This window comes from Mustela nivalis (genome assembly GCF_964662115.1).
Source record: "Mustela nivalis genome assembly, chromosome: 8".
Lineage (NCBI taxonomy): Eukaryota > Metazoa > Chordata > Mammalia > Carnivora > Mustelidae > Mustela > Mustela nivalis.
The window spans coordinates 22,536,745-22,559,071 of record NC_139027.1 but is presented as its reverse complement, the minus strand read 5'-3'; the positions used below and the strand labels follow the sequence as shown (position 1 = coordinate 22,559,071).

Genomic DNA, 22,327 nt, shown 5'->3' with positions numbered 1-22,327 from the left:
GGTCACAGCACTGAGTGACCATGTCTTGAGTGTGCCTGGGGAGTGGGGGGAGGTGGCCAAAGTGGGGCACTGAAAGGGCATGGATGCTGGGGCTGTGGGGGGCTCCCCCTCACGGGGGAGCAGAGACAGACTGCTGGGGACTTGGTGTGACTCTGTGTGACCTACCCCACACAGGGCCCACTCAGTAGATATCGGCGGCCCGTCTCGCTCTTCCTGCCTTCTTCTCCCGTCTGTCCCTCCCTTCCTCCCCCCTGCCTGCCTTCCTGCTTCTCCAGGGCTCCGCATCTCTCCTCGCCCTCCGTCCTCCGCGGCCCCACCACCACACACACAGATCATTTATAAAAACATTTGTCAAGCACGGCCCACAGCTCCTGACGGCAGTTCTCTCATGGTTCGCTTGTTCCTCAGACATAACGTACAAGAGGTCCCGGGTCCCAGCTGGAGCCAGCAAATCCTGCCGGCTGACCCGGGCCACAGCTGTTCCTGATGGTCTCCATCACTGACACTCAATTTCCCCACCTGGCTCCGGGGACCGGTGTGTGCAGCTGGATGACACCGTCATTCAGCCCGGTCCACCCACAGCTGTGCAGCTCTTACGTGGGCCGATCACCGACTAGGCGCTTGCAAGAGGACTGAGTCTCTGGAGCCTCTCGCCATCTTTGCAAAGACCGCAGGGCAGAAAAGTTGAATTAACAGTCCACAACGCCAATAAAGTTCTAGACAATTGCAGCAGAGAGTCGCAGGCATGATCAATTGCCAGAGTAATTGTGCAGATAGCCATCGCCATGAGGAGCACAGAGCAAGGAAAGTCAGAGGCAGGGAGATTGCGCCAAGATTGATGGGCTGCAGGCAGAATGGGGTTCGGGTCCAAATTCGGCCAGTGACATCATGTGACCTTGAGAGTGTGCTTTCCCTTCTCTCCGGCGGCCCTGTCCTAGAGGGAGGGGCTGTAGAGGGAGGTTGCTGAGATCCTTTCCAGCGCTGGTATTTCTAAGAGTGTAGGACTGTACCTGTCAGGGAGGTTGGAGGAAGAATTGAACCATGAGCCTTGCTCAACGGAACAATCCAGGACAGAGCTGGGGCTACGAGAAGGGAGTGCCTCCTCCACTCGCCCTATACCGCCGACCCCCAGCGGGGTCTCCTGCCAGCTCCAAGGACCCATCTAGAGAACACAACTATACATCTAAACACAGATTTCCCATGCACTGAGCCCTTACATACACACCCCCACAAAAACCCTACGGGCTAGGACAGGCATGGCAGATCTTACCCCCGATTTTGCAGAGGAGAAAACCAAGAAGCAAAGGAGAGGAGGGACTCACCCAAGGTCCCACTGGGAAGTAGAGGCAGAGCCCAGAGTCAGGTACAGGAGAGAAATAAGGAGCTTCACGTAGCTCCAAGTGGGGTTGGCTCACTCCCGTCGCCACCCCCCCCCCCCGCAGTGTCCCCGCAGAGTCACGGCGCTGACAGGCCACCATGCCCCACACTAGCTCGCCGCCTCCCAGGATCCGGCAGGCAGCCACTTTGATTTGCTGCTAATTCTTTATTTTAAAAAGATTCACAACTCAATTACATCAGGTAACAATGGCTCACAGTCAATAATACAAAACGCAAACCCAATAAACATCCGTTCTGACCAGGGGGCACGGATTGAGATGAGGAAAAACAAAACCAAAAAAAAAAAAAAAAAAAAAATACTGCGTCAGCTCGTCAAGAACAGTATCTTGTAATTTCCAGTAAATTGGAAGCACTGCAAGTCATTTTCCCCAGTTGAGTGGCAGGTGTATTTGTTGTCATTTGTCAACCATCAAAAATCGTCTACAGGGGATGGGGTAGATGCTTTGGAGAGTCGGGCTGTGGTAATTATTCTGGCACGAGTTTGTGGGACATGAGTCACAGGACGGGGAGTCCTCAGACATGCCAAGGCTGCCTGTGCCCCCACTGGTCCTTACAGAGGTGGGTCCGTCTGCACCAGGGAGGAAGGTTCCTTACCCCCTCAGGGCCTTGAGCAACAGCTTGGGTTTGGACCCAGTTGTGTCTGCATTCAAGCCCATGCATTTCTCTCGGCGGCATGGCCCCCTCCAGAGATAAGCATTGTAAGCAGCATCTAGAAGCTTCCAAAGGAGTGCAGCGCTATGGTGAGATGTCAGGCCCCAGAGGGCTGGCGAGGGAGGTGCTGCTTCTCCTACAGTTAGTCCAGGAAGGCAGTCACCTGCCTGCTCCCCTGCCTTTAAGACAGCCCCTCCTCCAGGCTGGAAACGTGGGACTGAGGCCAACACAGGAAAGTGAAACCGGCTGTTGATAGCTGGTGGCCAAGCTCTACTGTCTACTCTGGAGAGCCCACCCAGCCTAGAGTCCTACCTTGCACTTGGCATTCCTATGCAGTCTTCTCAAATCCATTACTTCTCCTCATGAGGACCAGGGTCCTTGTCCTCATTTTTGTCCCTTGGTGGGGAAGCTGAGGCTCCTAGAGGTTAACCAGCTCGCCCCAGGTCACCCAGCCAGAGCGCCCAGTATATGGCTCTGAACTCGGGCCTCTTGGCATCGCGCCTCATTGCCAAGAGCTAGGACTAGACCTAGATGGGGCTGGGGCTCGTATTTGGGGGTGGGAGTGGCAGAAGAGATAGGAAAGAAGGGCTGGGAAGGAAAAAGGAGTCAGGAACAAACAGCTTCTAAAATATAATAATCTGGCTAAATTTAATCTGCCGGAGTTTCCGTATGATTCATAATGCATGCAGATTGATGTAAATGACTATGCAAATGATGCAGGAAGGGCTGAGCCGGGGTATAGCTTACCTCTCAGCCATAGCGCAAGTGGGCTGGACAAGGTCTCTGCCTCCGGCGGCAGTTTTCCAAGCAAACCACACCTTCAGGTTGAAAGGATTTTCTCCGGATAAAGCCCTGGAAATACCAAGTAGTGAGCAGAACCAAGGCAGGCCCCCCCTCCCCCGACCACACGCTCTCTCTAGATTCTACACAGTTCATCCCTGGAGCGGGGGTGGGGGGCAATGGGAGTGAGCCCCACCACCACCCACCCCTGCCCTAGGCTTCCCTTCTCTGAGCTAAATAATCCTGCTGCTTGCCTGTCACCAATATGCCTTCCTTTGCCTCAACAGTCCTGGCCACCTTCTCCATTTCTAATGGGTCAGGAGCGACGATGGGCCAGTAGCATGTGGGACAGCGCTGCCATGCATCCAGATAAGCCTCGCACCAGCATGTTGGAGAGAACGTGGCCTCTTTGAGGGGATGGGGGCTTGGACCAGGGTCTGCCAGTGACCAGCTGTGTAGCCTCCGATGAGTTTTTTGGTCTCTGAGCCTCAGTGTCCTCACCTGTCAAGTGAATTCCTAGCAGCTACTGTTTATGGCTACTGGGGAGATGCCCTATGCATTCACACCTGCCGCCTTGTAGGATGCTCAGGAACCAGCCCCTATCCCGTCCTGCAGAGCTGGGTCCTCTTGCTGCCCAGCTCCGGCACCTGCTGCAGCCACACCTACCAGAGGCTTCCCTGCCTCTTCACTTCCACTCACACAAGCCCGACTCCTATCCTTCACCTCTGTCTCCCTGTGTGACCATCCTGCCCATCCGACATCTCTACCACGAGGACAAGTTCAGACCTCAGTCCCCAACATCCAGCAGTGGCATGCCACTGCTCCATTGCCTGTCATGGTCCTGTCTCCCTTCCCAGCCCCGAACACCTATCTGACTTTCAGGACTTCGTGCCAAGATTGTCACTTTCTCGGGGCTTTCACCTATGATCTCCTTTTGACATTGAACCTCTCTGCTACCCTGTGAGTTCAGAGAAGATACAATTCTTCTTTGACTTCTGGGACTCTAAGAGGACACATAGCTAGGAAACGGTCCACTCTGGTCATAGAAACCCAGAGCCTCTCTGTCTCCCTAATACAGCCACTCTTAGGGTGAGACTCCTCTTTTCATAATGGTAACTGCCTCTCCAGTTTCTTTGGAAGCCCCAGGAGGGGCTGAAGCCCATTTCCAGTCTCCCCTTATGCATACAGCCTTGAGCCATGTCAGCTTTCAGTGAGCTCCAGTCCGTGTCTGGCCACCAACAGGGTGACAGACATCAGACTCTCCATGGCATTCCATGGAGATCTCGGGTCTTCACCTGCCGCATTAGCAATCAGCCAGCCCTCCAGGCTTCTCTCTGCACAGAGGGGCTTAGTTCTGCCTTAGGAGAGCCCCCAGGAGGCCCCTCGCACTTGAGACATGAGACGTTTCCTAGAATTACAGGTGGAGAAGCCACCACGTGTGCACATGTACAAACCGCCTGGCATCTCTTCCTGAATGCTTTCCATAAAGGACCTTGGATCTGAATGCATGGAGACATGAAAACCTCCCAAGACCCTTTCCCTGGCAGATGGTCTCTGGGGAGGCATTTGAAACTAGCGTGCAGCTGTCTTCAAGACATGCTGCTTTTCTGATAAGGTTCGCCAGTTGAGTTCTTCTCCTCCCGTCCTTGTGTGACTCCATCTCGACAACCTAAGAGGCACAGAAATAATCCTGCGCTCCCCCTCAACTCTGTTTTTATTCACCATGATTTGTTGTTTTCTGTATACACTTGGCTCTAGAAAGAGTTACTAGTGGGAATAAACAGTCTGTGCTCAGAAACCCTGCTCACCTCGGGAATGACCTCGGTCATTCCATGTGGGACCTCCTTGTGTCTAGACCCAGGGAACTTGAAAACTGTATACCCAGTCAATGACTGTGACTTCCACCATTAATAATAACAATAACAATAATAATACATAATATAAGTTGTAATAATTGTATGATACTATGGAATAACTTATGTGTCAGCCACAGTTCTATGGCTACTTGTCTTAATTCTTTTAATCTCATACACATACATGCTAGAATGTAGGTTCACTTATTATCCCCATTTTACAGATGTGGAACAGGAACATTAAGTCATTTATTTGTCTAAGGTCACATGAGTCCTTTGATCTCAAAAAGGGAAAGAAACCATAATGGGACATGCCAGGTGTTCAGGAAATCATCACCCCAACACCCCCCATGAAAACGGACTCTCCCTGCCTTCCCTCTCCTTCTCCCTCTCTTCTCTCTTGTACCCCGTACTGGTTCTTTACCTTCCTGGCCCTGGGAATGAGGCAGTTCCTTAGCCCTCTGTCAATAGGACTGTACTTTTCTTACTGTGGGCAAAGGAAGCCTCCTTGCTGACCTCATGGCTGACACAAGGTGCAGTAGGGGAAGAACCATCAGGACCACGATGGTGGGGCGCTGAGCCCCCTGGGAGCTCCTGGGTTGGCAGGAAGGGAATCAGTCTTCATGTGCTTTGTTCCACTGCAGCATCTCAGGCTACGGAGCTGCTGGTGGGAAAGGCGGGAAGAACACCATGATGCGGTCCCATGGAGTGTCTGTGCTGGGCATCTTCAACCTGGAGAAGGGCGACACTCTGTACATCCTGGTTGGACAACAGGGGGAAGACGCCTGCCCCAGCGTAAGTTTCCAGAACAGGGACCAGGATCTCCATCACAATCACAGAACCCCGGGCGGCCCTTTGGAGGGCATCAACCATGGATACTCTCCTTCTGGGAGCTCATATTTCAAAGATGGCGGGACTCACCCCTCGTTCTGCCTACACATGCCCCTCCCCTTCCAGGCCCATTTGGGTATGGCTGTTGGGGTTTCACATCCCCACGGGAACCAAGGAAGAGGCACGGGTTTTGAGAGTGACCCTTAAAACTTAAGAACTGGATCCGACTTGAGTGGGTAAATGATTGTTCTTCTCAGCAGACTACATGCTAAAGCCCATCTCCTACACTTGCTTGCTGGGGCACCATTGTCTTTAGCCCTATTATAAACAGGACATTTTACAGATGGGAAAATCAAGAGCACAGAAGGGAAGGGACTTTTCCAAAGCCACTCACAATGCCGCACGGAGGAGGGACTCTGGCTCCCGCTAGTGCCGTGCCCCATACTTTAGGGTGTTGGTTTCTATGCCCTTTTCCCCTTCCTCACTTAGAGCCCATCATCTGACAAGCCAGACTGCCACTCTCTGCAGCCCCAGAGACAGCCTGTCTTTCTGGATTCTGATCCCATTGGGGTATCCACCTGTCAAACAGTGAGCGCTCCCATGGCAGGACTTGAGAAAGCCAGCAGGGATCCAAAACCGCCAGGAGAATGAGACTCTGAAGACTAAGAATGTAGCAGCCGTGGAGACTCTGGGCATCCCAGTGGTTTGCCTCTTGTCTGGGTTGGGGGAGACAGGACCCTGGTGGTGTGGGCTGGCCTGGCAGGAACACGGTACTGTGAGGCCAGGCCGCACCCTCCCCTGAAGCCCAGCTTCCACTTAGGGTGGGGCCACGGCAGGGAGCTGGGTCCCAGGCCCCTGCTCCAAGAGCCATTCAAGAGCAGCCTTGGGAGACAGATGTGGGAACCAGGACTACCCAGGAAGCAGTACGATTCCACAAAATAAACTCAGGTCTCCTGAAAGCCGGGCCTCAGGCTGGGAGCAACAGGGAGAGTAAAGCTCGCATCCCCCACCCCCACCCCCAACCGCCGGCGCTCAAACAAAGCAACAGGAGTAAGCGCGGCAGGTGCAACCTTGCACGTGAGAAATGTCTGGACCGCAACTTTTATTTAGCAACTATAATCAGGACTTTCGAACCTGATATAATATATTAAGTCATTAAGTTACAGGCTGCTGTAATTTCCACAGGAATGTATCGAGTGCTAATGTAATTCTTTCATCTAAGCAGAGAGATTGCATTGACTTCTGCAAGGGACTTTTACTTGATTGGATTGTAATCAGTTATGTCTTTTCACAGGACTAAGTCCTTTTTTTTTTTAATTCAATTGTAATCTACTTGTTCCTCGGGGCTGCCGCACTTTATCATGTTATTAATCAACCTACTTGCTCTCAAACTTTGGGAATGCACCAGGAGAGTTCTAAAGAAGCCCAGGCTCAGCTGGGCCCCCTGCTGGTAGGGCCGGGGATAGCAGGGACGGGGAGAAAGGCGATATGGGGTGGGGGGAGGGCAGGTAGTCCTGGGTCTTCCCTGCGGCCCCACACCTCCTCCTGCAGGAGTCACTGGGAGAGAGAGAAAGAAGGATATTTTGTCACACTACTTCAATCTCCAGTCCTCTCTAAGCAGAAAAATGGTGCCTAAAGAGGATCCTCTAGTGAATGGAGTGCACTCTTAAGAATTAAACTGCAGAATTTGGCAGCTTTCCTGGTTCAACAGCACATCTGTGTGCAGTCGCTCTTCCTTTGTGCCTGGTCACACCTGAGCCTGACATGGGCTTCAGCCGCTGAGAACCCCCTCGGCTACTGCTCCTCCAGTTCTCCCAAGCCTCATCTGGTGGCATGACCACGCAGTCTGGTGGCACGGCTTTCTTGACATCAGCATTATTGGCATTTTGGAGAGGATGAGTCTTTGTTGTGGACAACTGTTATAGGCACCGTAGGCTCTCTAGCAGTCTCGCTGGCTTCTATCCCCCTAATGCAGGTAGCATCCTCCAGGATTAACGATCAAAAATGTGTCCAGATATGACCAGGTGTCCCCAGAGTAGAAAAACCACTGGCCTAAATGTTACATTTCACAACTTCCATCACTCGCAAGGCAGAAATTGTGAGGGTCAGCACCTACCCAGACAGCCCCCAATTATTCAAATGTATTCAGCAAATATCTATCAGTCACTGTTCTAGCAACTTGAGATATATCCATGAACAAAAGAAAAATCTTTGCTCTGAAGGAGCTAACGTTCCCACTGGGGGACAAGGGAAGAACAATAACTAGTAATATTAGCCATCAGAGCACCCAGAAGTGAAAGTGCACCAGTGAACGGAAGTAGGGTAACAAGAGTCAGGTGCGTAGGGTAAGTTGCGATTATAGATAGGGTGGTCGAGGGAAGCTTATTGAACAAAGCTGAGCATTTGGCCATGAAAGGGATCGAACCAGGAACATATCTGGGGATGGTAGCCAAGCAGAAGCCAAGACATTGAGGTGGGAGGGTTCATCCAGGGTAAGTAGGGGGAGCAAGAGTGAGAGTTGGTGAGAGATGAGGTGATCAGGCCACCATCAGGACATTTTTAAGCTATAGGAGGGTTTTGAGCCTAAAGGTGGGAAAAGGTGGGATAGGGAGCATCTGTGATTTATAAGACTCACTTTGGCCGCTGTACAGCAAAGAGTTCACTTGGGACCAAGGGAAGAGTCAACATAATGAATTCAGTGGTTACTTCATTAGTCCAGACAAGAGATGATGGTGGCTTGGGTGAAGATGGTGACATGAAGATGATGAAGATGGTGGCTGAATTCTGGACATATTTGGGATGCAAAATCAAAAGGATTTCCTGCCCAACTAGCTCAAGAACTGAGACAAAGAAAAGATCAAGGATGACTCCAAGAATTGCACTTGAGCCATGGGAATAAGGGAGCTGCCGTCACCTGAGCTGGGAATGGTGTAGAGGGAGCAGATTTGGGCGCAAGGTAGGAGAGGTCTGGTGGACAGCCTGGTGGAGACTTCTGGAAGCCAGCAGAGATGGGCAGTGGAGGATGGGCGAGAGTCTGGACTCTCATTAGAAGAAAGGCCATTCCCCAGCTCAACTGCTCCCTCCTTCCCACTTCTGCAATCCCAGACACCTCGAAATTCCGTTCACAGGAAGAGGGCATCCCCAAAGGGTGGACGTCCTACTGCCGCTGGACAGAGAGATGGGGAGCAGGGTGTAAGAGCACAGACCTTCTTCATATCACTGGTTCAGACTGGACAGCCCCTCGACTTACACAGGAAGAGGCAGGTCCAGGAAAGTGAGGTTCCTCACCCGACGTGACTCAGCAAATCTCCAGCACAGCCCATCAAGAAGCCAGATTGGACCCTGTATTTTGTGCTCCGCTGTGCCCAGTGGACATCCCACATTTGGGTCCCCTGGCCCCAGGCTCAGCCCTCCGGGCATGCCCCTGCCATCTCATGCCCACCCCCGGCAGCAGTTAGCAGGGTTTCCCACTCCCAGCCCATCCCCTCTACCTCCCACCTGGACAGCCCACACACACACACAGGAGAAATGTCAGCTCTCTACAATAGCAATTCAGAACCTTCCACCCGCACTAAATCCACTCTAAAAAATATCAAATTATTTCCATCATTAAATCCAAAATGCCATAAAACAAATTGCATCTTGGCTATTTATCTGGAAATTTCTGTAGCACTCATTGCCGGCACCCCTGAGTGCTTTAGCATAAGGAGTGGCTCAAGATGAATTGCCGTGTCCACTGGCTGGTTACACAGCAGCATTCAATGGAAATGTGGTGTTTTATTGGCCTTTTTTCTAATAAGTGAAAGAAAAGCCATTTTCCTCCAAAGTCGGGTGGATGTTTGGAGCGTTCTTCTTAGCTGCTGTGCCAGACAAACAGGCTGATTCTTCCAGAAGCTCTGCCCTCTTTATTGGGGGATTCCCGGATTCTGGGTCCCAGGGATTTCCTGCACAACCCCAGGGACTCCTAGATGCCTGAGCCTACACCGGGAGCACATGAAATAGCAGCAGCTGTTTATTGAGTCCCTAACACCTAGACACCCTAGACACCTCTCCTAAAGCCTGTGGCTGTGTGTACTGTGTGTCTGCATTCCCATTCCACACCTGGAGGTCAGAGAGGTTGGAGCACCTACTTCTCAGTCATCCAGGGGTATCTGCAGATTCCTGGGGTCCCACCCTGTTCTCCATCATGGACACAGAGAGCTCCATTTCGGACTATGCAGGGGATTTATGGAGGCAAGAAGTGGGATCTTAGATGGGAGGGAAGAGGTGTCCAAAATAGAGAAATGATTTTCCCAAAGGTGGGCTGGGAATAAATCTGAGCTTGGCCTCGCACTGCTGTGTCCTTTCCCCACGATACTTCAAAACTGAAACTTCTCAAAAAAAAAAAAAAAAAAAACCTTCAATGACTCACCACTGCCTAGAGAATGAAGTCTGACTGTATTTAAGGCTGCTGGCCATTATCTGACTGTCCAGTTGAATTCCCTGACTCACTCGCATTTACACTCCCTCCAGCCCTACCTCACCATCTAGGGCCTTTGTCATCCCTTCTTCAGAGTCTGGAGGATCCTAACAGGTCCTCCTAGACTGTTTCTCTGTCCTAAAATGGACTTCTCTGAACCAAAGAGACTCCTTGTACTTTTCCCCAAATTCCCTCCTCACCTCTTTCTCCCTGGGCTCATGATAGTCTCTTCCCCTCGAGTACTCTAACTTTGCTTCATTCTCTGTTTTAAAATCTCCCTGTCCTTCAAGGCCCAACTAAACACCACTTCCTACAGGCAGTCCCCCTTGATTACCAGTCAGCAACAAAGCTGCTTGCTACCCCCCATCTTCCCATGCATTTTCTATCAAAGCTGTCCTATGGTCCTTCTCTAATACTCTCTAGTGACAGTTATCTGCATGTGTATATATATATATTTGTCACTTCAGTTCTACCAGAACTATCTGAGAGGTCATCAGAGCCCATCATGAAGCACTGAAGGTCTGCTGGCAAGTAGAGAACCTTGGGCACCAACCTGAGGGGCTTTTTGTTTCACAGACAAACCGACTAATCCAGAAAGTCTGCATTGGAGAGAACAACGTGATAGAAGAAGAAATTCGTGTGAACAGAAGTGTGCATGAGTGGGCCGGAGGGGGCGGAGGCGGGGGCGGAGCCACCTACGTGTTTAAGGTAAGTCTGGCGGCCCCAGCTCACCTCGGGCATCACGGACCCAGGACGTGGGCTTCTCATGACAACCCTGGGAATGGAGCATGTCAGGTGTCTTTAGCCCCATCCAGAGATGAGCAAAACAAGGCCCAGAGGGATGTAGGGGTCCCCATCTGAATGAGAAGAAGCAGGTTCTTTCTTCTCTTGCCAATGTCCCAGTCCAATGGCCCCATGCAGGTGTTGCCGACCCTCCCTCAGAGTTCCAGACAGTCCCACGGTGCCCTCCTCTGTCCCACGGTGGGTTTTTCTGACATGATCAAAAGCAGGCAAAGGCTTCTGCTAGGTCCTCGCACCTGGACAGTGATGCTGAGGGCTTAATCTTGAAGTTACGGAGGTCAGAGCCAGAGGCCCCGGAGAGCAAGGAGGAATGGGGGTGCAGAGAGCCATGCTTATAAGCAACAGCGCCCAGTCCTCTGAGGCCAGGGTGAGCAGCTTCTAGAAAAGATCCATCCCACCTCTTTAGTGCTTTTCTTCTTGGACTGAACCCCGACGGGTATGGGAGCTGGGGCGGGGGATGGGGAGAGCGGACGGGTTGCTGCAACACGGGGTCAAAGCCCTCCGACCACAGGGATGTCACCCAGAGCCCAGCAAACACCCTGACACTCTGAATGCAGCAGTGGCTCAGGAGTCCCTGGAGTGGGAGCCCCGCTTGCTTTCTCAGTCTCTGGTCATCTCCCCGGACAGATGAAGGACGGCGTGCCAGTGCCCCTGATCATTGCAGCCGGTGGTGGCGGCAGGGCCTATGGGGCCAAGACAGACACATTCCACCCAGAGAGACTGGAGAATAACTCCTCGGTGCTGGGGCTGAACGGCAACTCCGGAGCCGCAGGTAAGACGCCGCAAGCCCGCGCCTCCCCCGGACTGGCCCCCGGGACTGTGTGCACTCGGGCTCGGCCCGGCATCATCACACGCCTGCATCCCGGTTGCTGGTGCTTGAGAAGCTGGGAGCTCTGGAGGCTGGTACCCACATTGAGGGAGGGAGGGCGGGCTACAGCCTGGGGACCTGGAGGTGTCTTTACTGGAGTGGGGTCTGAATTGCAGAGATCCCCATGCACAGGAGACAGGCAGCCTCCCTGGGACGGGCAGCCCAGCCAACCCAGCTTTCCTCAAATGCAGATGGACGTGAGCAGGTGGCAGCAACGTGGGCACAGTCAGGCCTCCCTGGCCCTGTGGTTAGCGCCTCCAGGCCCCAGGCCACCAGCTCGCACGTCTAGCTGGAAAAGCTCTTTCAGGAATCTCCTTGGTCTGGCAATCCATGCTCCCAAGTGAGAGCCAGCCACACAGAAATCGGAGACGGACACCGAAGGGGGTGTGAATTCGGACTCCTCGGAAGCCGGCCATGTCTGAAGAGAAAATGCGGTTCAGTTTTATATTTTCTTTTCTCCACAGTCAGACCAAGGATCTTGGGAGGCATTTAAGATTCGAGGTTAATTAAGCAAGTACTCAAACTTGCCCTCCTAGTGAGAGATGGCTAGAAGAGAAGGAAGCGTAGAAATGGGGGTTGGGACCTCAGTGAGGACGAGGACGACCCAGTGCTGGCCCTGGCGCTCTGGCAGTTTGTTTTATTTTCCATATATTTGCTTAAAAGCTCTAAGACAGACTGGGGGTGGGGGTCAGAAACCCCCCAGCCTGGGATTGCTCTGGGCGCAAGGTAGAGTCACGGGCACCGGTGGGGAGGTGGGCAGGGGCAGACACGGTATCAGGGCGAGGTCATCCTAATTTATTTACCACGCTCACGGCGCACTTCAGGTCCCTAATGTTGCCAAGGGGCCTTCCCTTTGCCCCGAGACATCAACGGCCCTGAAAGGCCCATGCGCCACCCTCTGGCTGACAGAAGGGAGGCCAGCTGCTTGAAACCCAGGCCAGATGCCACAGGCCTGCAGCTCCCAAAGCTGACTTTCCTGGGGGCCTCGATTCAGTTCTGATCGTCCCTGTTCTAGACCGAGCTTGTTCCTGACCTTGGCCTCCTGTCCTAAAACCCGGCTCCTTCTCTCTAGCACAGTAGTGATCTCCATCTTCAGATCCCACACCTAGACGTCCCTCTGCTGCCCCCTGGGGGTCCAGAAGCGCCTCTGTCACACATTCTTCCAGAAGGCCCTTCCAGGCCCATTAACCCTCGTGGTTCCACAGACCCACGACAGCTGTTTCTCCAGGTCCTCCCCACCCATCGCCTGCTGGAACGGAGAACATGGTGGGGTCTTCTGGAGCAGACTGCCTGTTGAAATGTCATATGGAACAATATAGGAGGACACAGAGAGGGCCCTGGAATCTCAAGGGCCAGCAGGAGAGATTGACTGTGGCTGGCCTGTGGCCTAAAGATAAAGTTGCCTTCGACCTCAGCTCTGTAAATAACATTTCCTCCCCGAGAGTTCAGAGCAGTCCCAGGCATTGGGAAGCACAGCTCCAGTGACTGTCATCCCGAGGGGACTGCCCACCCCTACCCCAACCCCATCTTCCCATCTTCCCTGCCCCTGACCTTGGAGCAGCTTTTTAGAAGTGGTCCAGCAAAACGAAGCTTCAGAGTGTGAAAACCTCTGCACACCGATTTTCTACCTCTCACGCCCAACCATCATGGTTTAGGAAGAGTTTGGCAAGCCCACTGTCCCCTTCGGTCTGAACACCAACCCAATGAGGCAAGTCTTACTATCCCCGAGTTACAGGTGAGGAAACTGAGGCTCAGAACGGAGAATAGCTGGCCCACGGTTTCAGAGCCAGTAACACAATAAAGCCCACTGGGTTGTCTGGCCTAGTCCAGGATCCGTGTAGAGGAACCCCGCCGCAGTGACCCCAGCAGGGTTTTGATGGTTGGCTGCCCACAGACTGGCAGGTCCCAGTCCTTGCTGGGATGCAAAGCATTAAGGAAACCAAGTCCCCACATGGCTGTGGCCAAAGCCGGTCTCACGAGGGCAGAGGGCACACTCCTGTTTTTCCAGCTGTGGATCCTGAAACCCGGAGCCCTCCCCAGCCGCTGGGCGCTGTTGCCGGAGCAAGCATCCTCAGAGTCCGCAGCGTCCTGCCTCCCCTGGCCGGCACCCCCTCATTTGGGGTTTTCTCCATCTCTTCCTGCAGGTGGCGGAGGTGGCTGGAATGATAACACTTCCTTGCTGTGGTCTGGAAAATCTTTGCTGGAGGGTGCCACCGGAGGACATTCCTGCCCCCAGGCCATGAAGAAGTGGGGGTGGGAGACCAGAGGGGGTTTCGGAGGGGGTGGAGGGGGGTGCTCCTCAGGTGGAGGAGGCGGAGGATATATAGGTAAAGATGATTCGTGTTCAAGGTGTCACTCCCTCCCCTCTTAGTCCTAGGCTCTCCCTGTCCTCTCCCTGGCCCTTGCCTGCCCTCCCCTGCCCACCCCAAGTGTGGACTGTGATGTCACCATGCACGCCTTCCTCTCAGCCCCATAGGACCAGCCAGAGGCAGGGTGTTGGCTCTCGCGCCAACATCCTGCCTCGAGGCTTCTATAACAACAGCTTTAAGACCTCGTGCATTCTTGATGACCCCCCCAAAGCCAATGATCAAAGGCTTTGATTTCCTAGACTATTCTCTGAGCAACCCCTAATGGCGCACCGGCACAAGAACCTTGGCAGCCACACTCCCCAGGCCCGTGCCTCCCTTTGGACGTCCTGGCCTGAGTCTCTGCCAAGCCATTTCCCTGAGGGCCTGGTCTGTGGCCTCTGGCCTCACCCTCTCCCTTCCCTGTCCCAGCCCACCAGCTTCCAGAACTTTGCCCCTCTCTATGCCGAGGGGCAGCCCCAGCCCAGCCCGTCCGCCAGCTGCCAGCCACTGGCCCCAGCTCTCCTCCGAGCTTCAGAGCAGAGCTCGAGAGCCTTCTGAAGCTGCGAGGCTGGGAGGCTGGGAGGCTGGAAGACGGGGGCTCCGTCATCCCCACAGATTAGGAAGCAATGCATGCCCGCACTGTGATGTTCTGTCTGTGTTTTGCTTTACGCTGTGTGTGAGATGCTTGTGTTGACCAGACGCTCTTCTTTTCCAAACTCTGGGTGGGAGGGAGGAGCCTGAGGGGGGAGCCCAGAGATCACCCAGCCCAGCTGAAAGGAGGGACAGGAGCCTCAAGGCACAGGGGCCCATCCCCTCCCCCCCATGCCTCAGCCTGACCCCATGGGACTGGAGAGCAACTCCTCAGTGCTACTGGCCTGGCCAGTTCTGGAAGAGGCAGCAAGGGGCCAGTCCAGCCTGAGGACACGAGACCCCTTCTGATTCTTGTTCACGTGACCTGCTTCCCAGCAGCCCCAGTGCAGCGGCAGGGCCTCCCCGGTAACGGGCTGGCCCGGACCTGGAGGGAAGGTGGCCCTGACACCCCTCATCTACTGAGCCCCTCCCCAAGTGCCACCCCTGTGCCCCAGGCCTCCCTTCCCTCCCCACCGCCCCACCCTGAGGCCCTTCCCCGCCCTGGGGGGCCCCCTGCATGCCCCGCTGAGCGCAGATGTGCTGAGACCTGGGCCCCCCGCCTCTCTGCGCTCAACTCTTCTCTGGTTTGGCACAGGCGGCAACGCGGCCTCAAACAATGACCCCGAGATGGACGGGGAGGACGGGGTTTCCTTCATCAGTCCGCTGGGCACCCTGTACACCCCTGCTCTAAAAGGTATCCCCTCCGCCAAGCGACACAACTGACCCGCTCCGGCCAGTTCTCCCGCCCAGACAAAACCTCAGGGCCACGGACACAAGTCCAAGATACAAAGGCACGATCACGGGTCCCTCACAGGCCAGGCTTCCCGCCGCTCATCTCAGCAGGATGTGTGGTCTGGTACAGACCTAGAGGCAAAAGACTGACTTTCAGGCAGGCCGGTCCTAGAAAATGCAACAGTTATAGTCCCCTGAGCTGGGCTAGCCAGCCCGAGGGGCTCACACTCGGAGCCTCCCCTCTGCCTACAAAAATGCATCCTCGTGTCTCCTGAGCTGCTTCAGATGCGTCAGGGACATCCCTCCCCACCGCGGTCCTTCAGGGGAGGGGGGACAGAGGGACGGGGGCCAGAGAACCCACCCCAACCCGCTAGAGATAAAGCAGAGACGCCAGGAGCAGGGTGTGGGGTGGTCCTCCCTGCCACAAGCCGAGGCTGATCCTCCCTTCTTGTCGCCAGTGATGGAGGGCCACGGGGAAGTGAATATTAAGCATTATCTAAACTGCAGCCACTGTGAGGGAGACGAGTGCCACATGGACCCCGAGAGCCACAAGGTCATCTGCTTCTGTGACCACGGGACAGTGCTGGCTGAGGATGGCGTCTCCTGCATCGGTAAGAGGGCAGTGAGCGCGGTGACGGGCCCAGAGTATGAACCGACGGTGGCTGCAGCTGGTGTCTGTGATTCTGGGACACCTCAGACATAGTTTTGTAAGCATCTGACCCCTGTCTGTCTGCCCCAATACGGGCGCTCTGAGGACTGGACAGAGGGTCCTGTGTGTGAAAGGCAGGCCGTGGCCGAGGAGAAAGCCCCAACATGTCCAGTCCCACTTGTAAGCCAGGGCGTGAACCCCCACACTCCTACCAAGGGACATTTCTGTCTACACCGAACACCCACCCCGCATGCCATGGACCTCACTGCCCCATCGAGAGTTTGCAAGCTGGACTTGCAAAACCTCTCAGGTGCTTGAAGACAGAGCTGTGTCCTCCTCCTGCTACAAGTCTCCAGATGGAATAAGGCATTTGTTTCCATCAGTTCACATGGGACACTTTTGTGTCTCCTCCCCATCCCGTGTCCTGCGTCTGCTGGCGTTCCAGTGACGGTGTCCTTGTGAGATCTAGTGTCCAGGACCAGGCAGGCTGTCCCGGTGTGGGCTGTGCAGGTGCGCACCCAGACCCTCTCTCCGGCACTCCGGGCCCAGTGCGCAGGGACCGTGGGCAGTAACTCAGCCGCCGGTGTCACTCTCAGGCACCCTCTGCTCCTGGGTCGTCCTGAGTCTGTGCCCACCTAAGGACTCTGAATCTCTTCCATAGCCATTCCTGGCTCACCTTCCTACCCTCCTACTGTCGTCGTGCCCTTGACATCTGGGATCAATGTCCAGAATTTGATATTTATCCCTGCCAGGAGTTCCCTCCACCCAAAAGCTACTATTGAAAGTCGTAAACCAGAATGAGCCCACTTCCTGCCCCCAGCCCTCTGCAGAAGAAGGCCTCCAGGGTGGGGGAGGAGCGGCTGGCATTGGTCCAGGTTGGGGAGGGTATTTCTCTCTGGGAGCTAGCTCCGAGGGCGATCAGCGATGTCACTAGTGCCCCGCTGGGACCTATCTTGCAGTGTCTCCCACCCCAGAGCCCCACCTGCCGCTCTCACTGGTCCTGTCTGTCGTGACCTCCGCCCTCGTGGCCGCCCTGGTCCTGGCTTTCTCAGGCATCATGATTGGTGAGTGTGCCAGAGCCCTGGGGCTTCCGGGGCGGCATGGGGTTGGGGGCGGGGTCATGAGGATGGCGGATCAGGTGGAACAGAACACATCTCCTGCTTTGCTGTTGATACAGAGGTGTCGCTTTGGGTGGGTGGTGATTAGAGCAGTCCAAGCCAGCCTCAATAGAAGACCCCTCCCCCAGCCCCCAGCACCACGTTCCTTCCCTAGAGGAACTGCTGATTCCATGCTTCGACCCCATATTGAGCCTTCTACAGGCACTCTGCAGAGGAGGACACAGTCGCTAAAGATTGCCTCACCCCCAAAGTTCACTTCCAGCTGCCATCAGACATAGGCTCCCGGGGACACCTGGCTTTGCTCACTCCCCAGGGAACACCCCCAGCCCCGCCCTTCCCCACGTCAAGCAGGCAATGCAAAGTTAGTTTATAAGTGTTTCTGTTAGGCCTGTGAGCCAAGGAGCTGATAGACAGGTCTCAGAGGGCTCACCGTGGTCAAGTCAGGCCCTTACTGCTGGAGGCCAGGGACATGAATGCAAGCAGAGGGAAGGCTCAGCAGGCTTTCAGAGCAGCCCCTTTGGGGGGCTGAGGGGCCAGTAAGGGAGTCAGGGGTGGACAGGGGGAGGGCAACCGGCATTGTTTCTCTATATGACGCCGTCTTTCCAAGAGACAGGATGATGAGAGCGTCCACTTGCTGCACACTTACCACGTGCCAGGTGACTTACACACTTTGGGTCACTGAATCCTCGCTTACCTCCAGAGCGCGGTTGGTCCATTTCAGAGAGGCGGGCCCTGAGCCCACAGCCGTTGATTTGCTTGCCCTGGCCTCTGACTAGGGCGGCTGGGCTTTCCAAACAGAAGCCATTTTGTGCATCCCAGGTTCGTCCTACCTCCCACGGACTTGGCCCTACAGAATGTTCTCACGGATGGACAGTAAGAGCAGGAATAATGGTCACCCACCCTGGTAGAGCTCTTCAGAATTTTTCAAAACCATCTTACATTGGTGGCTTCATTTCGTTATGCCATCCCCAAGGGTAGGGAGAGGGGGGCGGCGGTGCTTAGGGGACAAGCAGGAGTTACTGTCCCTGCTGGCAGAGAAGGAAGCTGGGCCCAAAGAGGGCGCGTGACCTGGTCGGTGTTGCTGAGCCTGTAAATAATGGAGGTGGAGTTAGAATGCACGCGGGTCCTCTGGCGCCGGCGGAGAGAGCTTTTCGGTCCCTGGCAGTTTCCAGCTGTAGGAAGCCAAGGGACCAGGACACCCAGCTGCACTCTCACGGCCACCGCCACGTTTGGCCCACCCAGCGACAGCGCTGAGCAGACTGAGGCAGGTCCGTCCCGGGGAGACAGGGAACCCCCTCTGAGGGCCGACTTTGTCTTTGGAACTTGCGGCAATCTTGCTGAAACTTGTTTAGACTGCGTGGCCCTCCTGGGTCTTCCCTCAACCTTCCCTCCATGCTCACACTGGGGGTCAGACTTTCACCACCGCCGGATGGCTCTCCCAGCCTGCCCCTGCCCCTCCCCACCACCACTCAGCCATTTCCTCTGATGAAATCCTTGCACGCTGAATCCTGTCTTGGGTCTGCTCCTCAGAGGACCCCAGCTGACGGGCTTCTGCATAGGAGACAATCAAATCTCGTCCATTTACTTGATTTTAAACTGTCCATCTCCTTTAAATGATCTTTCATTTTGTTATTCTTACTAAGTGTGATAGAAACGTTTAGATCCCCAAGGAGAAGATGGAGATCCAGGAGGGCTTCCTGGAGGAGGCAGCTCATCCTGGGCTCCAAGGGGCCAGGCGGCCTGGTCCAGGCCGCGTTGGGCCGCTTTGCAGCTAACCTTCGTCTGTGCATAGTGTACCGCCGGAAGCACCAGGAGCTGCAGGCCATGCAGATGGAGCTTCAGAGCCCGGAATACAAGCTGAGCAAACTCCGCACCTCCACCATCATGACGGACTACAACCCCAACTACTGCTTTGCTGGCAAGACCTCCTCTATCAGTGACCTGAAGGAGGTGCCTCGGAAAAACATCACCCTCATCCGGTGAGTGCCCCACTCCGGGCGGTGGGGGAGGGGGATGGCGCATGGGGAGGAGTCCTGGGGGGCTGGATGTCATTCCTGTACCATGGATTTTTCTAGCCACAAGAGGCGAGCAAAGCCACCTCTCGGGTCATTTCCAGCCCTCCCGGGAGAAGGCTTCATGTCCAGGGCCATTTGGGGAGGTATTAATTGTTTATTTCAACAGCCCATCTATTTACGGGGTTTGCAGTGAGAGGAGGGCTTGCCTCAAAATCCACTCTAGAGCTCCCTCCCGAGTCCTCTGGGCCCCACCTTCTCCAGGTGGAGCCAAGTGCCCCTCTCGCAGCTTCCAGAGCCCCCCATGCCTTCCTCCATCACGGACTGAGCACAGCTCGCAGGAGTGTCTGCCGGTGATCTGTCCCTCCCCAGGCGGGGGAGCCTCTCCCCAGGCAGGGCCGTGTCTTCACCTCTGCAACCCCAGCAGAGATCAAAGTCTTAGTCAGTCTTCATTGAATGAATGAACGTTCAACCAGTGTCCTGAATCCCCGGTTGGAACCTTTCTTACCGGGTTTCAGATAAGGTAGTGGAGGCCTGGGGTGGTCTAGTAAAGCCAGGTGTGGGGGGCGTTGCGTGTGTATGTGACCCCCTGCCTCTTGTGTGTCTCCTTCTCCTGCCCCCCACCTCCGCCGCTCTGCCTCACCCTGCCTTTTCCTGCGCGCAGGGGGCTGGGCCACGGTGCGTTTGGGGAGGTGTATGAAGGTCAGGTGTCTGGAGCGCCCAGCGACCCGAGCCCCCTGCAAGTGGCCGTAAAGGTAAGAGGCGGCCCCACCTTGGGCCTGACCTTGGCCGGCAGTCTCTGTGGGCCTCAGCTCTGGCCGACAGCCTCCGCCCGCCTTGGCTCACAGCCTTCTCCTTCTCACCCTCCCCTTCTGCGCCCAGACGCTGCCGGAAGTGTGTTCTGAACAGGACGAACTGGATTTCCTCATGGAGGCCCTGATTATCAGGTAACTAAAGCCACAGAGAGGCACCTGCTCCCCGGCTAGACATTCCTGTCAGTCTCCAAGGGAAGCGGTGTTGTCCCCCAGCGCCCCCTTCCTCTCCACCAGCAGACGCCCTAAAATTCTTAACACAGCCTACCGGAGGGAAATAGCCCCAGGTGGTTGTCCGAGAAAAATATCTCTGCGGCCTAATAATGGAGACGTCACTCTGCCTTCAACGAGCACCCCTGTGTCATCCAGCGGGGTGCTCCCTTTTCTTAATGGCGCATGCTAGTTGTTGACAGAGGAAGACATACACTTTTAACCCAGGTGACTCTTCCACAAGGCCCTTCCCCAATCCAGCTCTCAGATCTTGTGGAAAGGAAATGCTCCCTAAGATGAGGAAGGCCCCCGCACCCTGGTCCCGACCAGCTGGCTTGCACCCTTCAGCATGTGGCTCTGGGGCCCCTCCCTAGAAATCTCAGTGCCCAGGGCTCCTGAGGGCATGTGCTCTGGCAGCAGATCGCCTTCAAGAGGACACAGGTGCTTGACCTTGATATCTTACCATGCTTACGGCCTCCTCTGACACAGGAGAGCCTCAAACCTCCAGACAAAATGGAGTGGTTGGGGTTCCCACCCCCCACCGTGTGGAAGTGGCAGGGGAATAAGGCCAGGACGGCCTGTGAGGTGCCCATGGGGCATAGATCTCAGAGGATGGGCTCCTTTGCTCTTAGGGTAACATATTTAACGATTAGACACGTAAACCGTGATTACTGAATACAACTTGGAAAGTGTAAGTTGATATGGAAGGAGACCCAAATCATCCCATCTCTCTGTTGGCTGCTAGCCCATCACTACCGGATTTCAGTGAAGAGCGGTGTGGTCCTTCAGCTCTGCACGACTGTGCCCACAAGGAGTGCACCGGCCCTATTGCCCGCCCCCCATGTCCTAACAGGATCCCATTAACAAGAAGACCCAAATCGTAGGGCCTCATGGCCAGACTCAGTCCCTCCCCATGAGCACCCCCAGGGAATGTGCCTAGGGCCCTCTTCCTCACTCTCGTTCACATGCATTCCCTGGAGGAAGCAGTTCCTTCAGCTTCTCTGCCTGACGGCTTCCACGAAGAGCTCCCCCATGAATCCTAGGCAGCAGTCCGTGCCCCGATGTCCAAGAGCCTGGTCACTCTCTCCACCCCTACTCCCTCACCAAGGACTGCGTGGCGTCCTCCTGCCTCCTGTCCAGCACTGAACCCCTGCCCAGCATGCCCTCTGCTTCTGCCTGCTAAGCGGTGAGATGCCCCCCAGCCTAGGCTCCTTGTGAGATCCCTGCTACCCACACTTACATAATGCGGTTGCAGAAAACAGAACTTGGTTTCCCGCTTTTCCTGCTTAAGATTTTCCCAGACTCAGCTCAGTTAAATGTGGTCACTCCCCCTCTGCTTTGCAGCAAATTCAACCACCAGAACATCGTGCGCTGCATTGGGGTCAGTCTGCAGGCCCTACCCCGCTTCATCCTGCTGGAACTCATGGCAGGAGGAGACCTCAAGTCCTTCCTCCGGGAGACCCGCCCTCGCCCGGTGAGTGAGGCCCAGTGTCGCCCTCGTGGTTGCGCCAGGGAATGGAGCAGAGGCCAGGAGGAGTGAGAGTGGGCAGCCCGAGGAGCCACACCCTCAGCGAGAGGGGAGTCGACCCTGGGGCTCAGATGTGGGGGAATGGCCAGGAGAGAGGGGACAGAAAGGGGGACACCGGCTGAGCCCATCCTGGGGAGCTTGAGCCAGGCTTGTGCAAGGGGTCCTCCCACCTGAATCCACTTTTGTGGCCTGCTGATTCCAAGAATTAGGGACAAGCACAGAGGGGACTCTCGTGCCGGCCATGTCATTCGCTCAGCTGACTTGGGGACAGGGCATTCTACGTCTACTCATTCTCAACCCCACTAGCTTCATCTCTTAAGTGGGGACATCCTGACCTTGTAGATTTCCTGTGAAAATAAAATACTGAAATATTTATGAAGGTTCTGCATGTGTGTCATGATTAAGGGGCTGGAGCTTGGGGGAGCCAAGAAACCTAGGTAGACCCAGGAATGAGTCACCTCCCCCCAGCCCTGACTGGCCATTAGACAACCATGTGGCTTCGGACTGTGAGTGCCCTAACCTCATGACCGGCAGTGGTGAAATCCAAGGGCTGGACTGGACCATCCCAGAGATGGTTCTGAACTCTAAGACGTAGCCCACAGGGCATACCCTGAGTCCAGCTGCCCACTCCTGTCTCTGCTGGGGTC

The 22,327-nt window shown here is 55.1% G+C and overlaps 1 protein-coding gene across 2 annotated transcripts in view; it reads left to right on the top strand.

Annotated features, from left to right (window-relative positions):
* The window catches only part of ALK (ALK receptor tyrosine kinase), a 679,199-nt gene that overhangs the window by 632,015 nt on the left and 24,857 nt on the right, over positions 1–22,327 (top strand). The window contains exons 13-23 of one of the 2 annotated variants that reach the window (XM_082744992.1): positions 5,327–5,477; positions 10,549–10,680; positions 11,401–11,545; positions 13,786–13,968; positions 15,215–15,313; positions 15,810–15,962; positions 16,960–17,064; positions 18,911–19,097; positions 19,795–19,885; positions 20,013–20,077; positions 21,497–21,626. In XM_082744992.1, coding sequence (XP_082601118.1) covers positions 5,327–5,477; positions 10,549–10,680; positions 11,401–11,545; positions 13,786–13,968; positions 15,215–15,313; positions 15,810–15,962; positions 16,960–17,064; positions 18,911–19,097; positions 19,795–19,885; positions 20,013–20,077; positions 21,497–21,626 — 1,441 coding nt within the window. Of the gene's footprint in view, positions 1–5,326; positions 5,478–10,548; positions 10,681–11,400; positions 11,546–13,785; positions 13,969–15,214; positions 15,314–15,809; positions 15,963–16,959; positions 17,065–18,910; positions 19,098–19,794; positions 19,886–20,012; positions 20,078–21,496; positions 21,627–22,327 lie in introns of those variants that run through there. The other variant, XM_082744993.1, reaches the window with a different exon arrangement.